Source organism: Nerophis ophidion, linkage group LG19, assembly GCF_033978795.1.
Source record: "Nerophis ophidion isolate RoL-2023_Sa linkage group LG19, RoL_Noph_v1.0, whole genome shotgun sequence".
Lineage (NCBI taxonomy): Eukaryota > Metazoa > Chordata > Actinopteri > Syngnathiformes > Syngnathidae > Nerophis > Nerophis ophidion.
Genome location: NC_084629.1, coordinates 12,707,300 through 12,731,566, shown reverse-complemented (window position 1 = coordinate 12,731,566; position 24,267 = coordinate 12,707,300). Strand labels below are relative to the sequence as shown.

The 24,267-nt window shown below is 42.1% G+C and overlaps 1 protein-coding gene across 1 annotated transcript in view; it reads left to right on the top strand.

Moving 5' to 3' along the window:
- The first annotated feature begins 6,106 nt into the window (after positions 1-6,106).
- The window catches only part of LOC133537981 (NALCN channel auxiliary factor 1), a 306,524-nt gene continuing 288,363 nt past the window's right edge, over positions 6,107-24,267 (top strand). The window contains exon 1 of the mRNA XM_061879181.1: positions 6,107-7,494. Within this exon, the coding sequence (XP_061735165.1) occupies positions 6,697-7,494 (798 nt within the window). The 5' untranslated portion in view covers positions 6,107-6,696. The remainder of the gene's footprint in view (positions 7,495-24,267) is intronic.

The following is a 24,267-nucleotide window of genomic DNA, read 5'->3' as shown; positions in this document are numbered from 1 at the left end:
AGGACTATGAATACCGTATTTTATTGTGAAATAACCATTCATGGTTATAAAATATGAGGGCATTGACATGTTTACAGTCATTTGTTGCAACACTACAGTGAACTTTAATTACAGCATTTTACTGTGAAAGAACATTAAGTGTTGTGAAATCCTGGTAATTTAACAGACTTTAGAAATGGTAGCTTGTTAAAAAATGACTTTTTTCCTGCAAACCCATTGAGAGCTGCATATAAACATAAAGCATGAATGCTTTTTAATGGTATTGTTAATTTAATAAAAAGCAAATGTACATAAAAGCACACAAGGATAATGTGTACCTGTGCACCCCCTCCCTTGGTGTTGCATGGGTTGGTGTGTACTCTACTTGCCTTTTTTGCCCTAAAAATTTGCAGTCCAATAAAATAGTCTCATGTGTATATGTGCCTGAATAAATTATGAGATAATGTTCATCAGTCAACTCATTGGTGTTCATTTCCAATCTATCAAGGTAAAAATAATAATAATATCAAAATCAAATTACAGGATTTTATTTATGTAGTTTGCTCATTTTACTCGACTGGTGCACTAACACCATGTGTTTTTTTTTTTGGTTTTGGTTTTTTACATATGTAGCATGGCTACAGAGATACAAAGAATTTGCTTTTGCGACATCCAGTGGACACATTTAGAACAGCAGTTTCTTTCATTCCAAAATTTCAGCTCATTTTTATACTTAGCAAACTCATCCCGCGGGCTGAATAAAACCTGTTCGTTGCCAGTATGTTTGACACACCCGCTTTATTGTCATGTCTTTGTGATTATGTTTTGTATGGTTGTGTTACATTACTTCAAGACTCCATTAGTTCCTGTTTTTTCACTCCATTGTTTTGTTTCCATGCCAACCCATTAGTTTTCACCTGTCCCCATGGCACGCACCTGTTTCCAATCAGCACAGTATTATAGGCCACAGTTGCCAGGTAGTCAGCCTGGCGACATCACCATCTACTCACCCTATATCACCTTCTACAAACCCATGCTATCCATGCCGATGATCCATCTCCCTTGTCTTGGTCACAGTAAGTGTTTTCATCATTCATGCCATGGTGCAAGTTTTTGTTTTATGTTCATAGTTTTGGCTTAGTGCAAGTTTTAGTTTTTAGAGCCAAGTTTTTGTACCTCCCCTGCAAGCACTGGAGCCTATCTCAGCTGCGTTTCGGGCAGAATGCAAGGTACACCCTGGACAAGTCCCCACTTCATCGCAGGGCGTTGCACAGGACAAAAAAAATAAAAAATAAATAAATATTAAAAAAAATAGAAAATTAAAATAATTGTAATATAATGGTGGGGATAGGTTGATTGGCAACACTAAATTGGACCTAGTGTGTGAATGTGAGTGTGAATGTTGTCTGTCCATCTGTGTTGTCCCTGCGATGAGGTGGCGACTTGTCCAGGGTGTACCCAGGACGGGTTGCTGGAGCCTATCTCAGCTGCGTTTCAGGCGGAAGGCAGAGTACGCCCTGGACAAGTCGCCACCTCATCGCAGGGCGCTGGACAAGACAAAAATAAATAAATAAATGAATACATAAGAAAAATAAAAAAATATTAATATTATGTTATTATTGTGTATTATTTTGTTGGATTGATTAAAAAAAAAGAAAAAAAGAAGTGCATGGTAGCTTATTAAAAGTGGACTTCCATACATCCATTTTCTACTGCTTGTCCCTTTTGGGGTCGCGGGGGGTCGTTGGAGCCTATCTCAGCTGTGTTTCGGGGTGAAGGCATCGTACACCCTGGACATGTCGCCACCTCATCGCAAGGCGCTGGACAGGAAAAAAAAAAAAAAATACAAAATGAATAAAAAATAAATAAATAAATAATTGTATTTTTATGGTATTATTGTGTATTACTTTTTTGGATTGATTAAAGAAATAAGAAGCTGTAGCTTAATAAAAATGGATTTCCATCTATCCATCCATTTTTCTATCGCTTGTCCCTTTTGGGGTCGCTGGAGCCTATCTCAGCTGTGTTTCGGGCGGAGGGCAGTGTACACCCTGGACAAGTCACCACCTCATTGCAGGGTGCTGGACAAGACAAAAAAAAAACTAGGTAAATAAATATAAAAATAAAAAAATATAAAGAGTTATTATGGTATTATTGTGTATTTTTTTGTTGGATTGATTAAAAAAAAAAAGAAGAAGTGGTAGCTTATTAAAAGTGGACTTCCATCCATACATTTTTCTACCTCTTGTCCCTTTTTGGGTCGCAGGGGGTCGCTCGAGCCTATCTCAGCTGTGTTTCGAGCGGAAGGCAAGGTACACCCTGGACAAGTCGCCACCTCATCGCAAGGCGCTGGACAGGACAAAAATAAATAAAAAAATAAAAATAAATACAAAAATTCAATAAAAAAAAAAAATTGTATTACCATGGTATTATTGTGTGTTATTTTGTTGGGTTGATGAAAAAAAAAAAAGAAAAAAAAAAGAAGTGGTAGCTTATTAAAAATAGACTTCCATCCATCCATTTTTTTACCACTTGTCCCTTTTGGGGTCGTGGGGGGTCATTGGAGCCTATCTCAGCTGCATTTTGGGTGGAAGGCAGGGTACAACCTGTGGAAAAGTTGCCATTTCATTGCAAGGCGCTGGACAGGACACACACACAAAAAAAAAATAAATACAAAAAAAAAAAAAATTTAAATAATTTTATCAGAATGGTATTGTTGTGTATTATTTTGTTGAGTTGATTAAAAAACAAAAAAGGAAAAAAAAGAAGTGGTAGCTTTTTAAAAATAGACTTCCATCCATCCATTTTACTACCGCTTGACCCTTTTGGGGTAGCGGGGGGGTGGTCGCTGGAGCCTATCTCAGCTGCGTTTCGGGCGGAAGGCAAGGTAGACCCTGGACCAGTCCCCACCTCATCGCAAGGCACTGGACAGGACAAAAAGAAGAAAAAAATAAAAATAAATCCAAAGATAATTTATTTTTTAAAATATTTCTATTACCATGTTATTATTGTATATTATTTTGTTGGGTTGATGAAAAAAAGAAAAAAAAAGAAATGGTAGCTTATTAAAAAAGACTTCCATCCATCCATCCATTTTTCCACTGCTTGTCCCTTTTACCAACCGGGCAGTATAGCTCGGTTGGTAGAGCGGCCGTGCCAGCAACTTGAGGGTTGCAGGTTCGAAACCCGCTTCCGCCATCCTTGTCACTGCTGTTGTGTCCTTGGGCAAGACACTTTACCCACCTGCTCCCAGTGCCACCCACACTGGTTTAAATGTAACTTAGATATTGGGTTTCACTATGTAAAGCGCTTTGAGTCACTAGAGAAAAAGCGCTATATAAATATACTTCACTTCACTTCACTTTTGGGGTGGGGGGGGGGTCGCTGGAGCCTATCTCAGCTGAATTTTGGGCGGAAGGCAGCGTACAACCTGGACAAGTCGCCACCTCATGCCAAGGCGCTGGACAGGACACACACACACAAAAAAGAAAAATAAATACAAAAATTTTAAAAAATTAAAATAATTGTATTACCATGGAATTATTGTGTATTATTTTGTTGAGTTGATTAAAAAACAAAAAAGGAAAACAAAGAAGTGGTAGCTTATTAAAAATAGACTTCCATCCATCCATTTTTGTACCGCTTGTCCCTTTTGGGGTTGTGGGGGGTCGCTGGAGCCTATCTCAGCTACATTTCGGGCGGAAGGCAACGTACAACCTGGACAAGTTACCATCTCATCGCAAGGCGCTGGACAGGACACAAAAATACAAAAAAAAAAATACAAAAAAAATACAAAAAAATAAAATAATTTTATTACCATGGTATTATTGTGTATTATTTTGTTGAGTTGATTAAAAAACAAAAAAGGAAAAAAAGAAGTGGTAGCTTATTAAAAATGGACTTCCATCCATCCATTTTACTACTGCTTGTCCCTTTTGGGGTTGCAGGGGGTCGCTGGAGCCTATCTCAACTGCATTTTGGGCGGAAGGCAGCGTACAACCTGGACAAGTTGCCACCTCATTGCAAGGCGCTGGACAGATACACAAAAAAATAAATAAAAATGAATACAAAAATGAAAAAAAAAATATTATTTTATTACAATAGTATATTGTGTATTATTTACACAGTCTACCCCAGGGCAGCTGTGGCTACTGATGTAGCTTGCCACCACCAGGTGTGAATGAATGATGACTCCCACTGGGGCGCCATAGCTCGGTTGGTAGAGTGGCCGTGCCAGCAACTTCCTAGTCACTGCCGTTGTGTCCTTGGGCAAGACACTTTACCCACCTGCTCCCAGTGCCACCCACACTGGTTTAAATGTAACTTAGATATTGGGTTTCACTATGTAAAGCGCTTTGAGTCACTCGAGAAAAGCGCTATATAAATATAATTCACTTCACTTCACTTCTCTGTGAGCGCTTTGAGTGTTTAGAAAAGCGCGATATAAATCTAAGTTATTATTATTATTATTATTATTATTATTTTGTTGAGTTGATTAAAAAAAAGAAGAAAAAAAAGAAGTGGTAGCTTATTAAAAATAGACTTCCATCCATCCATTTGACCCTTTTGGGGTGGCAGGGGGTCGCTGGAGCCTATCTCCAGCGGAAGGTAGAGTACACTCTGGACAAGCCGCCACCGCTGGACAGGACAAAAGATAAAAAGTAAATTAAAAAATAAATAATTATTGTATTATTATGGTATTATTGAGGGCTTCACGGTGGCAGAGGGGTTAGTGCATCTGCCTCATAATATGAAGTTCCTGCAGACCTGGGTTCAAATCCAGGCTCGGGATCTTTCTGTGTGGAGTTTGCATGTTCTCCCCGTGAATGCGTGGGTTCCCTCTGGGTAGTCCGGCTTCCTCCCACTTCCAAAGACATGCACCTGGGGATAGGTTGATTGGCAACACTAAATTGGCCCTAGTGTGTGAATGTGAGTGTGAATGTTGTCTGTCTATCTGTGTTGGCCCTGCGATGAGGTGGCGACTTGTCCAGGGTGTACCCCGCCTTCCGCCCGATTGTAGCTGAGATAGGCGCCAACGCCCCCCGCGACCCCAAAAGGGAATAAGCAGCAGAAAATGGATGGATGGATGGACTTCCATCCATCCATTTTACTACCGCTTGTCCCTTTTGGGGTTGCAGGGGGTCGCTGGAGCCTATCTCAACTGCATTTTGGGCGGAAGGCAGAGTACAACCTGGACAAGTCGCCACCTCATCGCAAGGCGCTGGACAGGACCAAAAAAATAAAAAATAAATAAATAAATGAAAAATAATTGTATTATTATGGTATTATGGACCAGTTGATCTGCCGCTTCTTTTCTTTTCTTTCTCCTATGTCCCCCCCTCCCTTGTGGAGGGGGTCCGGTCCAATGACCATGGATGAAGTACTGACTGTCCAGAGTCGAGACCCAGGATGGACCGCTCGTCGGGACCCAGGATGGACCGCTCGCCTGTATCGGTTGGGGACATCTCTACGCTGCTGATCCGCTTGAGATGGTTTCCTGTGGACGGGACTCTCACTGCTGTCTTGGAGCCACTATGGATTGAACTTTCACAGTATCATGTTAGACCCGCTCGACATCCATTGCTTTCGGTCCCCTAGAGGGGGGGGGGGTTGCCCACATCTGAGGTCCTCTCCAAGGTTTCTCATAGTCAGCATTGTCACTGGCGTCCCACTGAATGTGAATTCTCCCTGCCCACTGGGTGTGAGTTTTCCTTGCCCTTTTGTGGGTTCTTCCGAGGATGTTGTAGTCGTAAGGATTTGTGCAGTCCTTTGAGACATTTGTGATTTGGGGCTATATAAATAAACATTGATTGATTGATTGATATTAATTTGTATTATTTTGTAGGATTGATAATAACAAAAAAGAAGTGGTAGCTTATTAAAAATTGACTTTTCCTGCAAAACCATTGAGGGCTGCATGTAAACATAAAGCATGAATGCTTTCTAATTACATTTTTGAATGAATAAAAAGCAAGTATGCATAAAAGTGCACAATTATAATGTGTACCTGTGAAACCCCTTCCTCATGCATCCCCCTCCTCCTCCTCCTCCTCCTCCTCCGCCCCCCCTCCCCCTGCGTGCGCATATAGGCAATAAGCTGCTCGGCCACTGCGCAACGATGGAGCTCTCGCTGCGATGGAGATGACGCAAACAGCCTGTGCTCTCCGAAAAAGTCTTTCCAGGCGAACATGGCGGCAACTTAGGCGCGCTCCAAGATGACAACGGCCGGCCGGAGACGGGAATCAAGGCTCGACGCTCGGCTTCGAGGCGGTGACAAACCCGGCCAGTGCGGGCCGGCACTGTGAGCCCAATCTGCGGCAGACGCCCCAGCAAGGATCATCATCATCATCCTCCTCATCCTCCTCCTCCTCCTCATCGTCAGCAGCAGCAGCAGCAGCAGCAGCAGCAGCAGCGGCGTCGAACAGGGATTTTGCCAACATCCTGCACCGAAGGACGGGGAGGACACCCGGGGAGGCGAGGAAGAAGGGGGGGGCATGCGGTCAAAGAGGACGCCGTCCCCCCGCGGGGAGCCGTGGAGGATGCGGCAAGCTTAATCCGCGCGGGTGGGCTTTATCGGACCGGAATAGCACCGACCCTGCACCGGCGGAGGAACACGGCAACCCGCGGGAGAACGCAGCCTGCCTCCCCTAAGTCAATGAGTATTGAGACAGAGAAGCCCCCGCGGTGGAGTCGGCCAGGGCAGCGCTCTCCTAAAATATGACCAGGGGTGCTTGGATGCGTCGACAGCATGACGACGGCGTCAAACACTGGTTCGCACCCCGCGGGACCGAGAAGCCATCCACCGAGTCGGAGCGGGCCCAGAGATGGCGACTGTCGCTGGCCTCGCTGCTCTTCATCACCGTCCTGCTCTCGGATCACCTGTGGTTCTGCGCCGAGGCCACGCTCGCCCGCACCAGGGACAAGCGCGCCGGCCCGCCGGGGCCGGGGATCAGAGAGACGGGCGAGCAGCCTCACTCCCTCCGCTGGGTCCCGCCGACATCACCACCACCGCCACCGCCATCGTCATCATCCTCATCGTCATCACCACCGCCTGACCCCTACCGGCTCGCCAGAGAGCAAGATGCTATTTTTCTAGGGAATTCTACCGAACCTCTGTGGCGGATGGACACCTGTCACCCGGACAGCGTGTCCAAAGACTGCTTCACGTTCACGGACGCGGACACCGTGTGCCTGGGCCTCTCCGCCTTCGCCGCCGGAGGGGGCGAGGAGGGGACGCAGTCGGCGGCTGACGTGAACCTGGGCGATTTGTACCTTTCTTTTTGTAATTCCTACTCACTTTTGGATTTGTTCCACGGGTTTACGAGTCCACGCCACGTCAACTGCACCCTGGATACGGCCACGGGGGCGGCGGACGCGCCGGGATGCGGCGAGTGCGTGCGGGCTTTCCAGCTCCTCGACCGGCTGGCGGAGGACAACTACCGGGAGTTCGAGCTGCTGGTGCGCAAGTACGAGACGGACGCGTACTCGGTTCGGACGTGCATGGAGGAATGCAAGGTAGGAGACACGCGCACGCGCGCACGCCAAAAAAAAAAAATAAATAAAAAAAAAAATAGGACTTGAGGGGGTGGGTTCTCGGTTGCCATGGAAACCACTGGACATGTCAGTATATTTGCATTTTTGGTCTTTTCCCTTTTGCAGCTTGCACATGAGCCACCCTTGAGTGATTCTCTTCAGAGCTCGCAGGTGCATTGTCTCCACTAATGGAACTCGGTTTTCAATGTCAGCCCCTTGCACGACACGCACATGAAAGACGCTCACGCACGTCGTGGCCTTGCGTGCACTGACAAGTGCAGTGGTTCTCAAATGGGGGTACGTGTACCCCCGGGGGTACTTGAAGGTATGCCAAGGGGTACGTGAGATTTTTGAAAATATATTCTAAAAATAGCAACAATTCAAAAATCCTTTATAAATGTATTTATTAAATAATTCTTCAACAAAATATGAAAGAAAGTTCATAAACTGTGACAAGAAATGCAACAATGCAATACTCAGTGTTCACAGTTGGATTTTTTGTGGACATGTTCCATAAATATTGATCTTAAAGGTTTCTTTTTTTGTGAAGAAATGTTTAGAATTAAGTTGATGAATCCAGATGGATCTCTTTTACAATCCCCAAAGAGGGCACTTTAAGTTGATGATTACTTCTATGTGTAGAAATCTTTATTTATAATTGAATCACTTCTTTATTTTTCAACACATTTTTAGTTATTTTTATATCTTTTTTTCAAAATAGTTCAAGGAAGACCACTACAAATGAGCAATATTTTGCACTGCTTTACAATTTAATAAATCCGAAACTGATGACATAGTGCTGTATTTTACTTCTTTATCTCTTGTTTCCAACCAAAAATGCTTTGCTATGATTAGGGGGTACTTGAATTAAAAAAATGTTCACAGGGGGTACATCACTGAAAAAAGGTTGAGAACCTGCACTGGGCTAGTGTGACAATCGTTCGCTGTCCATGGTGCTGAAACCAGGCCCCTGGTTGCTGTCCATGGTGCTGAAACCAGGTCTAATAAGAAAGCCTTATTTTGCAGCTTGTTGGTTAAAAAAGAAAAAGGCAAGCAAGTGTTCCCAATCCACGGTGCTGCAAGCATCCGACCATCATCAAGTCTCGGGCAGCCTTCTCGCCCCGATCTGAATTGCTAATCGACCTCAGTGTCCGGGTGACCTTTGAGGAAAATCGCGGCGCTCCGGGGACCGCGTGACAAACCTCCGAAGGCTACCCCCCCACTCCCCCCTTTCATCAAAAAAAGGCGCCCCCGGCCAGAGAATAAATACATGACGCCACTTGATGTGATAATTATAGCTATTCCTTCTCAAGTCGGGTGTTTCGCTCCGGCCGCCCCGTGTCAGTGGGATTAATCCCTGAAGCTGTCAGCAGGCTGCTTTGGGCCTGTTTTCAAGCCCTGAGTGGCGACTTTGAAAGGAAGAAGGCTTTTTTTTTTTTTTTTTTTTTACTGTATCCGCTAATAATGTTGACTTACTTGCTTTGAACCTGGCATTTTTTTTGAAGGTGTCCATCTCTTGATAGTAAAGCATTGGGGTTTACTTTACAGAGAGCTGTTACCAGGTTGAAGGTAGCGTTTATAGTATTTCCTCAAATTGTTGCATATTCCAGTGAAGCAAGTATTTGAAGTATGTTTCCATTACAAAGAAGGCCTCCATGGTATTCACTCAAACATTAACCCGGGGGGGTTTACCTACTCAACTTCTAGAAAGGCATTTATTTGAGGGAAGCCTTTATTGTATTTCCTCAAACAGTAAGCTGGGGTATTTGTTTACTCCCCTCAAGTGAATACCAGGCATTTATTTGAAAGACATTTCCATTTCAAATGAGCATAACCAAGGGTCACTTTCTCATTTTACAGAGATATAAAATCAGGTGTTTATGCAAAGGTGATGAGGTGGCGACTTGTCCAGGGTGTACGCCGCCTTCCACCCGAAGGCAGCTGAGATAGGCTCCTGTGACCCCGAAAGGGACAAGCGGTAGACAATGGATGGATTATTCAAAGGAAGCCTAGTATTTCCTCAAAATAGGGGCTGCAGGTGTTTATTTGCTCAACTCAAGCGAATACCAGGCATTGATTTAAAAAAAAAAAAGCCTGCATGGTACCATGGTTACTTACTAAACCGCAATAAGCCAGGTGTTTATTTGAAGAAAACCCTAACGATAATATATACAATAACTCGAGCCGTTTATTCACTCAAATGCAGAAAATACCAGGCGCTTATTTGAAAGCGGTGTCTATTTGAGCAGTATTTCCCTAAATAATGGCCTACCTGAGGTTTGTGTTGATTAAACGGCAGAGAGTACCTGTTTTTTTGTTGAAGGTAGCCTTTATAGTATTGCCTCAAATAGTTGCCTGAGGTGTTTGCATATTCAACGGAAGCAAATGCCAGGCATTTATTTAAAGGACATTTCCATTACAAAGTATTTCCCTTAATAATGGCCTGCTTGAGGTATGCATTGATTAAACTGCAGAGACTACCAAGTGTTTATTTGAAGGACTTCTATACTGACAAGTGTTTTTATTAACAGAATCACGGAAAGCCACAGGCCATACTGATCCTTAGGGCCATGCATTTATTTAAAAAGGGTGTTTATTTAAGAGGACAAAACACGAGTTCCTCAAAGAGTGAGGCCCAGGGTCTATAGACCTAATCAATCGCAGAGAGTACTTAACATTTATTAGAAAAAGCAGTCTATTTGAGATACATTATTTACAGTATTTCCACAAATCGTGTCTCAGTTGATTAATTTACTCAACTGCAGAGAGTATGGGGTATATATTTGAAATAGGTGTCCATCTGAGAAGAAGCCTTTATCATACTGTGTTCATATCTTGGACAAGTGGAATGCTAATATTTAAAAGAGGTGTATTTTCCCAAATATTGGTCTTGGGTGTTTTACTGACACAACTGCAGAGTGTTCCATTGTTAATTTGAATAAGACATCCATCTGAAAGGAGGCCTTTATAGTATTTACTCAAAAAGTAGCTACAGTTGTATATTTACTGAATTACAGACAACATATTGTATATTTTATACAAATTTGGATTTAAAAGCAGTGTCAGTTGAACAGGAGGACCTGAGCAATTTTTCCTCAAATAGTCGTTTATTTGCTCAATTGCAAGGGACTACTATTTGTTTGAAAGAGGCATCCGTTTCAAAGAAGGCCTTTTTTTTTTTTTTTTTTTTTTTTAAGAAATGTTTATTTGACTGGAGATTTTATTGAACTGCTGAGAAATAAAATGTCCATCCTGAATTCATTACAGCATATGTTTGTTGTTGTTGTTGTTGTTGTTGTCGTGGTGTTCTACCACGTCTGATAGGAACTTCCGTGAAGTGCACTGGTCCCAAAGGAGGTATCATTTGGCCCTTGTAAAAATGCAACTTTACATCAGTGTGTTTTTGAAGATGAATGTCTTTTGAATGACTCGGGCCGAGTGCCACACAAGAAAGTTTCAGCAGAGATGATAATGACTCGAGGCGGACTCTGAGACAAGCCAAATTGTTGTAAGTTAGTGTAAGCAGGCCCCACTGGGTCCAGATCACTTATTATACAGCAGTTTATTGAAGGAAGGATGCCAATGTGGTATTAATCAGGCCGGTGTCAAGAAAATGCACTCAGTGGATGCTTCATTATGGGACGGCAGCACAATATATTAAAGTCTCATATATGAGTCTAAAAAAAAACTACACATTGTTTTCATATACATATATATTTTTGTCAAAAGCAGGTGGCAGTGGTACTTTAATTTTAGACCGCCCCAAGAAAGTGGGCGTGAAGGACAGAAAAAGTGGATGCTTTTCTTACAAACCCCGTTTCCATATGAGTTGGGAAATTGTGTTAGATGTAAATAGAAACGGAAATCAATGATTTGCAAATCCCTTTTAACCCATATTCTATTGAATGCACTATAAAGACAAGATATTTGATGTTCAAACTCATAAACTTTATTTTTTTTTTGCAAATAATAATTAATTTAGAATTTCATGGCTATAACATGTGCCAAAGTAGTTGGGAAAGGGCATGTTCATCACTGTGTTACATCACATTTTCTTTTAACAACACTCAATAAACGTTTGGGAACTGAGGAAACTAATTGTTGAAGCTTTAAAAGTGGAATTCTTTACCATTCTTGCTTGATGTACAGCTTAAGTTGTTCAACAGTCCGGGGTGTTGTTGTCGTATATTACGCTTCACAATGCGCCACACATTTTTGATGGGAGACATGTTTGGACTGCAGGCGGGCCAGGAAAGTACCCGCACTCCTTGACTTCGAAGCCACGCTTTTGTAACACGTGGCTTGGCATTGTTTTACTGACATAGGCAGGGGCGTCCATGATAACATTGCTTGGATGACAACATCTGTTGCTCCAAAACCTGTATGGACCATTCAGCATTAATGGTGCCTTCACAGATGTTTAAGTTACCCATGTCTTGGGCACTAATACACCCCCATACCATCAAAGATGCTGGCTTTTGAACTTTGCGCCTATAACAATCTGGATGGTTATTTTCCTCTTTTTTCCGGAGGACACCACGTCCACAGTTTCCAAATATAATTTGAAATGTGGACTTGTCAGACCACAGAACATTTGTCCACTTTACATCAGTCCATCCTGGATGAACTCAGGCCCAGCGAAGTCGGCGGCGTTCCTGGGTGTTGTTAATGAATGGCTTTCACTTTTCATAGTAGAGTTTTAACTGGTACTTACACATGTAGTGACTAACTGTAGTTACTGACAGTGGTTTCATGAAGTGTTCCTGAGCCCATGTGGTGATATCCTTTACACACTGATGTCGGTTTTTAATGCACCACTGCCTGAGGGATCAAAGGTCCGTAATATCATCGCTTACGTGGAGTGATTTCTCCAGATTCTCAGAACCTTTTGATGATTTTACAGACCGTAGATGGTAAAATCCCTAAATTCCTTGCAATAGCTTGTTGAGAAATGTTCTAAAACTGTTCGACAATTTTCTTACAAATTAGTGACCCTCGCCCCATCCTTGTTTGTGAATTACATGGACGCTGCTTTTATACCCAATCATGGCACCCACCTGTTCCCAATGAGCCTGCACACCTGTGTTTGATCAGCATTCTTCAACTTAATCAGTATTTATTGCCACCTTTCCCAACTTCTTTGTCACGTGTTGCTGGCATCAAATTGTAAAGTTAATGATTATTTGCACATTTTTTAATTTTTTTTTTATCAGCTTTAATATCAAATATGTTGTTTTGTAGCATATTCAACCGAATAATGGGTTAAAAATAATTTGCAAATAAATTTATTCCGTTTATATTTACATCTAACACAATTTCCCAACTCATATGGAAACGGGGTTTGTAAATTGAAATAAATAAATGACCAAAAAGACGATCGAGCGGCCAGCTAACTAACTTGTTGAAGCCGTTTAAACCCAGTAGTTTGCACCATATTCAAGCAAAATAAGTCTGTGTTGACACACACACACACACATATATATATATATATATTTTTAAATTTATTCTTGAAAATATGTAAAAAGCTGCTGATGGTGTGTTTGACCAAAAAGAAGCTCGAGTAAGATACTGTAGAAATCCGCCTTCCAAGATGTACATTATTATTACTGTAGTAGTAGTACATTTTGTTATATTGTTTCATACAAGATTTATAAAAGTTTTTTGTTTTTTTTCAAGGCATGTTGCATGTTAAAATTTCGCTATATTGGGAGACCAAACACCAATTAAAAGGATTTCAATTAAATTATATGGCCAATATTGATTTGAGATAAAAGTGTTTTGATTTAGGACCTCTGTAGAACCAGATAAGATCATAAGTTTAGGTTCTACTGTGTTGTGGAATTCATACACTTACCAACAATGTAACATATACACTCACCTAATACTGAATTGGGCACACCTGCACTCTGGGTTCAAGACCCAGTAAAATATTAGAAACAGCTCTCATTGATAGAGCTGTATGTCAATCAAAGATGGTCGTATTTTCCATGGAGGTTTTGTGGCGACTTGTCCAGGGTGTACCCCGCCTTCCGCCCGAAACGCAGCTGAGCTAGACTCCAGCGACCCCCCGCGACCCTGATAGGGACAAGCGGTAGAAAATGGATGGATGGAGGGTTTTGAATTATCCTCAGCATGTGCAGGAACTACAGTAATAGTGTGCATTATGTTTTTAACCACTCTCTGACTCATGCAACTCTGTGACACACACACACAAGTGCACATGCAGGAATAGAGGTCAATGGTCGTTACGCCATCCGGTTCTTCAGCCGCAACAATGACAAACCATGGATGTGATTAAAAACTCCGATGATGGCTTTTTTTGCCGATATCCGATATTCCGATATTGTCCAACTCTTGATTACCGATAACGATATCAACCGATACCGACATATACAGTCGTGGAATTAACACATTATTATGCCTAATTTTGTTGTGATGCCCCGCTGGAAGTATTTAAAAAATGTAACAAGGTTTTCCAAAATAATTAAACTCAAGCTATGGAAAAAAAAAATGCCAACATGGCACTGACATATTTATTATTGAAGACACACAGTGCATTATTTTTTTTAAACATGCCTCAAAACAGCAGCTTGGAATTTGAGACATGCTCTCCCTGAGAGAGCACGAGGAGGTTGAGGTGGGCGGGGTTTTGGGGGGTTGCGGGGGTGTATATTATACCGTACCAGAAGAGTTAGTGCTGCAAGGGCTTCTGGGTATTTGTTGTGTTGCGTTTATGTTGTGCTACGGTGCGGATGTTCTCCCGAAATTTGTTTGTCATTCTTGTTCTGTGTGGATTCACACTGTGGCGCATATTTGTAACAGTGTTAAAGTTGTTTATACGGCCACCCTCAGTGTGACCTGTATGGCTGTTGACCAACTATGCCTTGCATTCACTTGTGTGTGTGAAACGCCGTAGATATTATGATACTGGGCCGGCACGCAAAGGCAGTGCCTTTTAAGGTTTATTGGCGCTCTGTACTTCTCCTTACATCCGTGTACACAGCGGCGTTTTAAAAAGTACTGAATTTTACTTTTTAAACCCGATACCGATAATTTTGTAACCGATACCGATAATTTCCGGTTGTCATGTTTTGTGGTCACGTTCTGTTTTGTTTTGGATTCATTGGGCACTCTTGTTTGTTTTGTCACCATGCCAACCCATCAGTTTTCACCTGTTATCTGTTCACGACTCACGCACCTGATATGTCTGGATTCACGCACCTGTCCTCACTGCACCTATTGAAGCCTGTAGTTGCCAGGCAGTTAGCCCGGCGACATCACCCTCTACCATCCTCTACACACCCTTGCTCCATACTGATGATCCATGCTCTTTTCTCGTACCCCGTAAGTTTTGTTATTTATGCCATAGTTTGCAAGTTTTGTTTTATGTCCATAGTTTATGTTCTAGTAATAGTTTTGTTTCACAGCCAAGTTTTTGTACCTCCTCTGTGCGCGCCTTTCGTTTGTTCTTTTATTGAGTCACATCGTGTCCGATGCAGTCGCCTTGCACCTCGGGAAAACAAACCACACCATAGTCCAAGTCATGACACCGGTATTACATTTTAAAACATTAATTGGCTGATAATATCGGACTGCCGATATTATCGGACATCTCTAGTAGAAATACAAGAACACACACACACACACACACACACACACACACACACACACACACACACACACACACACACACACACAGGCAGGTGTCAGTGGAAAACCGTGCGGTTCTGCCGCCTTCACAATGACAAACTGATGATATTTATTGAATGTCATGACATTCTTCTGGTGTACCTAATCCTATGTCTGTGTGGCATTTTCAAATTTTTTTTCCCACCACCTTCAGATCTCAGCAACACCCGCCCAACCTCAGCGCTCCTCGCTCCCATGTGCCATCTTCCTTGCAGGTCCAGACCTGAGCATCCCTTCCGGTGTAATTTAATTTGCACTCCCATAATTCTCAGCCGCTCTGGTGGCCCTGTCTCCGCGGGCCCGTCGTCAGCATGTTTATTCCCCCCTCTGTTCCTTTCTATTTATCATTGTCTCTCAGTTTTACTTTCGCATTCTCTCCATCTTTGCCTTCCTCCCGACAAAGCCTCTCGCATGTGCACAGTTTTATCTCCCGCTCCTTTCCCCCCCCCCCCCCCCCCCCACATCCCTCTTCCTGTTCATGCACTCAATTCCCGTCAGGGGCCTTGGCCTCACTCCTTCCTCTCCTACCGCTGTCCTCTGTGGAAATATGAGAGTGTTGGATTGATAGATACCCATCCAGGTTAAGGTCCTTTCCCTCTCTTCAATTACAGACCTGTCCCCTGTCCCACCACAGTTACACACACACACACACACATACACTTCCATGTTTTTTTGCCCCTCTCCCCTCTTAACACCACATTACGTGACGGCCACATGACGGGCCTGAGAATTATGCGCCGGTGCCGGTGGAAATAACACCGACGGACTGTCAGTCAACATTCCATTCATACATCAAAACATTAGTTCCACTGTGGTAGTAGAAATAATAAACACCTGTCACCGTCATAAAAGCTTCACTAAGTGTACGGGCATAATATTATTCGCGGTTTAACAAGTGTAAAAATAGGTTAACAGCCATGTTAACATTATCACAATTTCAGAAGGGTGTCATGCCTGGTAATCAGTTTTATGTTTGATCATGTTTTGTTTTGTTTTTTGGACCTTTGGTTCACGTTTTGTACTTCCTGGTTTTATTTTGGTTTCCATAGTAACTCATTAGTTCCCACCTTGTCACGCCCCTGCCCTCAGTCCCGCACCTGTTTCTCATTTCCACAGCTACTATTTAAGTGATTTGCTTTCTGTCCATCGGTCTGGGAACTTTGCATTGCCTACCTGTGCTGCTCATGCTCCATGCCCTTGATCACCTGCCACGCTCCGTGCTTTTCATGCCACTTGTTTTTGGTCACAGTAGATGTTTATAGCCATGCCATCGTGCTGTTTATGTTTATAGTTAATTCATGCCATCGCGCAAGTGTTTTTGTTTCCTGTTTGTATTTTGTAGCCTAGTCTCATACCTCCGTGTGAGCGCCCTTTGTTTGATTATTTTTGTATTTAGTGTGTTAATAAATAACCATGTACTCACATCCACGCCTGACTCGTCCCGTATCCTATCTGCATCGAAGGAGCAAAATTAATCCTCGCCATAGTCCTGACAAAGGGTTAAATCCAATAAAAATCAGTTCCCACTGGCTTATTTTATTTTTCGAAGTTTTTTTCAAAATTTTACTCATCACACAATAACCCGAAAAACGGCTTCAAAGTGCCTGATTTTCACCATCGCTCTATCCACCCGTCCATTTTCCTGTGACATCACTGCGTGAGGCCAATACAAACAAACATGGCGGATAGAACAGAAAGGTATAGCGACATTAGGTCGGATTCAGACTCGGATTTCAGCGGCTTAAGCGATTCAACAGATTACGCATGTATTGAAACGGATGGTTGGAGTGTGGAGGCAGATAGCGAAAATGAAATTGAAGAAGAAACTGAAGCTATTGAGTTATATCACGACGGACAGCGGCAACAAGGACAAATTTGGCGATCGCCTTCAACCAACGATAGTATCTTTTGACCACTGGTGCAACATGAATCAGTCGATTGGTATGTGTTTGTTTGGCCTTAAATGTGGGTGGAGGGAAAGGCTGGATGCAAATATAGCTACAAATGAGGCATAATGATGCAATATGTACATACAGCTAGCCTAAATAGCATGTTAGCATCAATTAGGTTGCAGTCATGCCATGAGCAAATATGTCTGATTAGCACATAATTTTATAACATCAACAAAACTCACCTTTGTGATTTCGTTGACTTTATCGTTGGAAATGCATCTGCTTTGAGTGTCGCAGGATATCCACACATCTCTGTGCCATCCCTGTGGTAGCATCGCTATCGTCGGTAAAGTGTGCGGAACAAACGAGGGACTTTTGCATCTTTTGACCACTGGTGCAACTTGAATCTGTCGATTGGTATGTGTTTGTTTGGCATTAAATGTGGGTGGAGGGAAAGGCTGGATGCAAATATAGCTACAAATGAGGCATAATGATGCAATATGTACATACAGCTAGCCTAAATAGCATGTTAGCATCGATTAGGTTGCAGTCATGCCATGAGCAAATATGTCTGATTAGCACATAAGTCAATAACATCAACAAAACTCACCTTTGTGATTTCGTTGACTTTATCGTTGGAAATGCATCTGCTTAGAGTGTCGCAGGATATCCACACATCTCTGTGCCATCCCTGTGGTAGCATCGCTATCGTCGGTAAAGTGTGTGGAACAAAAGAGGGACTTTCGCATCTTTTGACCACTGGTGCAACTTGAATCCGTCGATTGGTATGTGTTTGTTTGGCATTAAATGTGGGTGGAGGGAAAGGCTGGATGCAAATATAGTTACGAATGAGGCATAATGATGCAATATGTACATAGAGCTAGCCTAAATAGCATGTTAGCATCAATTAGCATGCCGTGACCATTGATATGTCTGATTAGCACACTCCACGTAAGTCAACTTGAATCCGTCTCTGTTCAGGTTGTTACACCCTCCGACAACACACCGACGAGGCATAATGTCTCCAAGGTACGGAAAACAGTCGAAAAAACGGAAAATAACAAAGCTGATTTGACTTGGTGTGTGTAATGTGTTTGAGAAAATGGCGGATTATTTCCTGTTTTGACGTCATGGGTGAAAGGTCATTAATCCGACAGCGAACAATTGAAAGGCGTTTCAATCGCCAAATTCACCCTTTTAGCGTTCGGAAATCGGTTAAAAAAACATATGGTCTTTTTTCCTGCAACATCGAGGTATATATTGACGCTTGCATAGGTCTGGTGATAATGTTCCCCTTTAATAAAACCTACTCACCCTGGATGGAGACCGGCCGAGTGCAGTTGGCTTTGTGCATGAAGCTGATGTCAAAGTGGCATGTTCCGATCAAAACATTTCTGCACGACATCTTGACATCGTATTGTCATGGAGAGCGGTAGTTCTCAAAGTTTCTTCATCCAAGTACCACCTCATAAAAAAACTTGGCTCTCCAAGTACCTCCATAATGACCAACATTAAAAGGCATATGGTAGTGGGTGTGTTCATTTCAAAACTAGGCAGAGGTTTTATTTAACAGGGTTCTTTATTATTTTGGCCACAGTTGGAACAGTAACACTGTGTTTGAATTAGGGTTTTACGATACACCGGTAATAGTATAGTACCACGATACTAATGAATCATTTTCAGTACTATACCACCTCTGTATACCACTATTGGTGGATCTACACCTGACATCCACTGTAATCATACCAAGTACAGGAGTGTATCCACTATGATTACGTCGATTTTTTGGCATCACAACATCTTCTTTGGTTTTTTTCAAATGTAAATTATGTTTATAAACTAGGGAAATATGTCCCTGGAGACATGAGGACTTTGATTATGATCAATGTATAATCCTTGGTATGGAAATTGATACCTGAATTTGTGGTATCATCCAAATCTAATGTAAAGGTATACAACAGAAGACTAAAGGATTAATGCATTTTAGCAGAAGTGTAGATAAAACATATTAAAAGAGAAAATAAGCAGATATTAACAGTAAATCAATAAGTACATTTTTTTAGCACTTATCCTTAATAATTTTGACAAAATTCTAGAATGGAAAATGACTAATATGTTACTGCATATGCCAGCAGGCTAAATTAGGAGTCTTTGTTTGCTTACTCACTAATAAAAAACAAATTGTCTCGTATGTTTACTATTATATTTGAGGACAAATTTGCATTAAGAAACATATGTCTAATGTACCCTAAGATTTTTTGTTAAAATAAAGCCAATAATGCAATTTTTTGTGGTCTCCGTTATTTAGAAAAATACCGAAAAGTAGCGAAATAATTTTAGTACCGGTACCAAAATATTGGTTTTGTGACAACGCTATTTTGAATATTGGAAAATAAAACACTGTATTTTAATCAAGTGCTTCTTTGACGTACCACTAGTGGTGCAAGCTTGAGAATCGCTGACAAAGAGGATCTTTTGACTTGCATAGACGGCTGCCTAACTCTTGCTGCAAGAGCCATTCATTCTTATCCCAATGGTGGCCATTTTTTTAATATCATTAGCAACAATGTAACCGTTGACATTGACGTGTCCTCGATAACAGAGAATCAGAATTAACTTCCACTTTAATCCGGTTTCTATACATTCATTTACAGACGGGAAAACCTGCAGGTGTTCACAATTCAAAGCCCTTGTCTCCCAGTTTTTAGCTGTTGATTAGTTTTGAAAATACACTGCAGCGTGTCACTCATTAAGTCTACTAGATATTATAAACTATATCAAGTTACGATGCAAAATGAGAGTAAAAGGTTTTGGTGTACTGTACATGGTTATGTGATGGACGGATGCACTTTAGCGTGCATGAATGAACGGCGAGGGAGATTGATAGATTAGTGCATGCGTGGTTGATTGGATGGATAGAAGGACGGAGATGTAAAGCAGATTGTTGCATAGTTTAAAATATGTCGAACATTGCTCTCCAATGGAAAGCCTCTACTGTACATGTTTCATCTGAGACAAGAACACGTGTCTTTCCCTTGTCTGTGAGTTCTAAATACAAAACCCAACACCTGTGAAGTTGGCACCTTGTGTAATTCGTAAATAAAAACAGAATAAAATGATTTACAAATCCCTTTCAACTTATATTGAATTGAATAGACTGCAGAGACAAGATATTCAATGTTCGAGCTGAGAAACTTACTTTTGTTTTAGAAATAATCATTAACTTAGAATTTAATGGCAGCAACACATTGCAAAACAGTTAGCACAGGTTATTTTTACCACTGTGTTACATGGCCTTTCCTTTTAACAACACTCAGCAAACGTTTGGGAACTGGGGAGACCAATTTCTGAAGATTTCTGGTGGAATTATTTCCCAGTCTTGCTTGATGTACAGCTAAAGTTGTTCAACAGTCTCCTTTGTGGTATTTTATGCTTCATAATGTGCCACACATTTTCAATGGGAGACAGGTCTGGACTACAGGCTGGCCAGTCTAGTACCCACACTCTTTTACTATGAAGCCACGCTGTTGAAATACGTGGCTTGGCATTGTCTTGCTGAAATAAGCAGGGGCGTCCAGGATAACATTGCTTGGATGGCAACATATGATGTTCCATAACCTATATGTACCTTTTAGCATTAATGGTGCCTTCACAGATGTGTAAGTTATGCATACCTTTAGCACTAATACACGGCCATACCATCACAGATGCTGGCTTTTGAACTTTGCACCTATAACTATCCCGATGGTTCTTTTCCTCTTTGTTCCGGATTTGAAATTTGAAATGTGGACTCGTCAGACCACAGAACATTTATCCACTTTGCATCAGTCCATCTTAGACTAGCTCAGGCCCAGTGAAGCCGGCGGCGTTTCTGGGTGTTGTTGATAAATGGCTTTAGCTTTGTAGAGTAAATGTTAAACACTGGGCTTCACGGTGGTAGAGGGGTTAGTGCGTCTGCCTCACAATAAGAAAGGTCCTGCAGTCCTGGGTTCAATCCCAGGCTCGGGATCTTTCTGTGTGGAGTTTGCATGTTCTCCCCGTGAATGCGTTGGTTCCCTCCGGGTACTCCAGCTTCCTCCCACGTCTAAAGACATGCACCTGGGGATAGGGTGATTGGCAACACTAAATTGCTTTCGTCCTCTCCAAGGTTCTCATAGTCATTATTGTCACCAACGTCCCACTGGGTGTGAGTTTTCCTTGCCCTTATGTGGGCCTACCGAGGATGTCGTAGTGGTTTGTGTTGTGGTTTGTGCAGCCCTTTGAGACACTAGTGATTTAGGGCTATATAAGTAAACATTGATTGATTGATTGAAATGGTCCCTAGTGACGGAATTTTGAGTGTGAATGTTGTCTGTCTATCTGTGTTGGGCCTGCGATGAGGTAGCGAATTGTCCAGAGTGTACACCGCCTTCTGCCCGATAGTAGCTGAGATAGGCGCTTGCGCCCCTCGCGACCCCAAAAGGGAATAGGCGGTAGAAAATGGATGGATGGATGTTAAACACTTCCTTGTGGTTTACATAACATGTAATGGTGGTTATTCGGTCAAAAATGTTGCATAGAATATGTTTTACAGATCATCTTCAAGCCGCTTTCTGACAGTCGCTTCCGGATGCGCCATTTTGTGGGCGGTCTTATTTACGTGGCTCACATTCGGCAGCGTCTTCTCCCCGTCATCTTTGTTGTAGCGGTGTAGCGTGCAAGGACGGGAGTGGAAGAAGTGTCAAAAGACAGAGCTAACTATTTTAATGACATTCAGACTTTACTTAAATCAATAACACTGGAAATGTGTCCTGTGAAAAACCATCCGACCGGAACTCTCTAATAACTAAAGTTTATTGGGTGAATAATGTAAACTCACGGTAATAAGTAAGAACTTTACACTACTTTATATTAGAAATGGCAACAACAGAGGATGAAAGTCCCATAATAAGAAGATAGAGAAAAACAAGAAGCTTATCGACTACAGGATTGGTGCGGACTACAAAGGCGGACACGTGCAATTTTTCAGGAATTATGCAGATCCCAAATCTAGAGCAGCAGGTACCAGAAGGTAAGAAAAGTTGCTATTTGCATAGTATTGTGAAACAAAACACCAGATAATACGCCAGATAATATTTCTTACCTTATACACACACCATAATAATACTCATATGTTGAAAGTTAAAGTTAAAGTACCAATGTTTGTCACACACACACTAGGTGTGGCAAAATTATTCTCTGCATTTGACCCATCACCCTTGATCACCCCCCTGGGAGGTGAGGGGAGCAGTAAGCAGCAGCGGTGCCGCGCCCGGGAATCATTTATGGTAGAAGCACATCAAACGGTGCAGACTACACTTATCTCTCATGTTATCATCACACCATATACCAATTAAAATTGCTTCGAGGTGGGTAAGCTCAACCAAACTCATTCCTTACATTAGGCACACCGGGTTATAAGGCCCGCTGTCGAGTTTTGAGAAAAAGAAAAAAAGATTTTAAGTGCGCCTTATAGTCCAGAAAATATGGTATATCGATACGACTTGAATATAGTATAGTAGAACCTTTAAAAATGGTATTACATAACAATAGGACTTACCCTTACAATAAGGAATGTCATTTATAACAGTTTGCAGTCTTCAATAGGGGGTGTCTCAATGAGAGGTCAGAAAATGTTGGTCGATTGGACCTTTTTGAAATATTTTTAATATCCTCCCTGCAAATTTTCTACACAATTGAACGTCTTCAATACACATGACCGTTGATGCCTCCCCCCCCCCCCCAAAAAAGACTGAGGCAGAAGTCGTCTTTGAGTCAGCGACACACACACAACCTCGATCTGTTATTCACCTGTCCCTTCAATGAGGACCACCTGCCCTCATCACTGCTCTGCCAATCACGAGGCTCCGTTAGGTTCCCCTCCTGATTGATTGGTCCATTCTCACTAGCAGCTAGTTTATGTTTAAGTGTTCGGATCGAAACAATCGATTGTCTTGTAAGCAGAAGAGAGATAAGCCCGCAGTACACCTCAGAAACCGTAGGTTAACCAGGCACCTTTGGGACCAGTTTAACACAATAAATGTACATAGTATACTGTATACAGTCGCGATCAAAAGTTTACATACACTTGTAAAGAACATAATGTAATGGATGTCTTGAGTTTCCAAGAATTTCTACAACTCTTATTTTTTTGTGATAGAGTGATTGGAGCACATACTTGTTGGTCACAAAAAACCTGCATGAAGTTTGGTTCTTTTATGAATTTATTATGGGTCTACTGAAAATGTGACCAAATCTGCTGGGTCAAAAGTATACATACAACAATGTTAATATCTGGTTACATGTCCCCTGTGTCAAAGTTTGTAGGTGTGGAACCCCAAGATGCAGAGAAGGAGGCAGGCATTTTGTAAGTAAACATGGTTTAATTAAAATACTAAGACAAAAAACAAACAAAGGGTACAAACAAAAACCACGCACTTGGGCGGATGAACAAACAAAGGGAGCTAGCACTGGAGCTAGAAAAGCAAAAAGGAACTTAGCATGGAAGCTAGCAAGAATCGAGCAGGAAACAGAAGTCGTACATGTTATATAAAAACAAACTTGGAAGCAGGGAACAAAAGGAAGTAAGCTAAAAACCGCAACGCTGCATTGACAAAACACGACAGGAAGCAACGACAAGAGCGACATCGACATGATAATACAATAATCCAGCACTGACTGGAGGAACAAAGCAGGTGAAAAAGGAGCTGGCTGATTGACATCGGGTGTGGCCAGGTGCCAATCAGCCCCAGCTGAGGGGAAACAAAGCACTCAGGGAGACAAACAGGAAGTTGAACCAAAATAAGAGTGCTGACAGGAACTAAGGACGGGACATACTAAACACACAGAGGAGAAACTGTCAGTGGCAAGCCTGACACCTTGGCAAGTTTCACTGCAATAAGGCGCTTTTAGTAGCCATCCACAAGCTTCTGGTTGAATTTTTGACCACTCCTCTTGACAGAATTGGTGCAGTTCAGCTAAATGTGTTGGTTTTTACTTTTATTATTATAGTTCCGCACGTTTCTCTTACGATTAATACGAGACGACCGGCCGACAAACCCCAACATATGTCATACCGTCGGAAAGGTCTCACTCACGCCTATGGCTGTACTTTAAGTTGGTAACATTTTGTGTTACCATGGTGACGCTATTCACA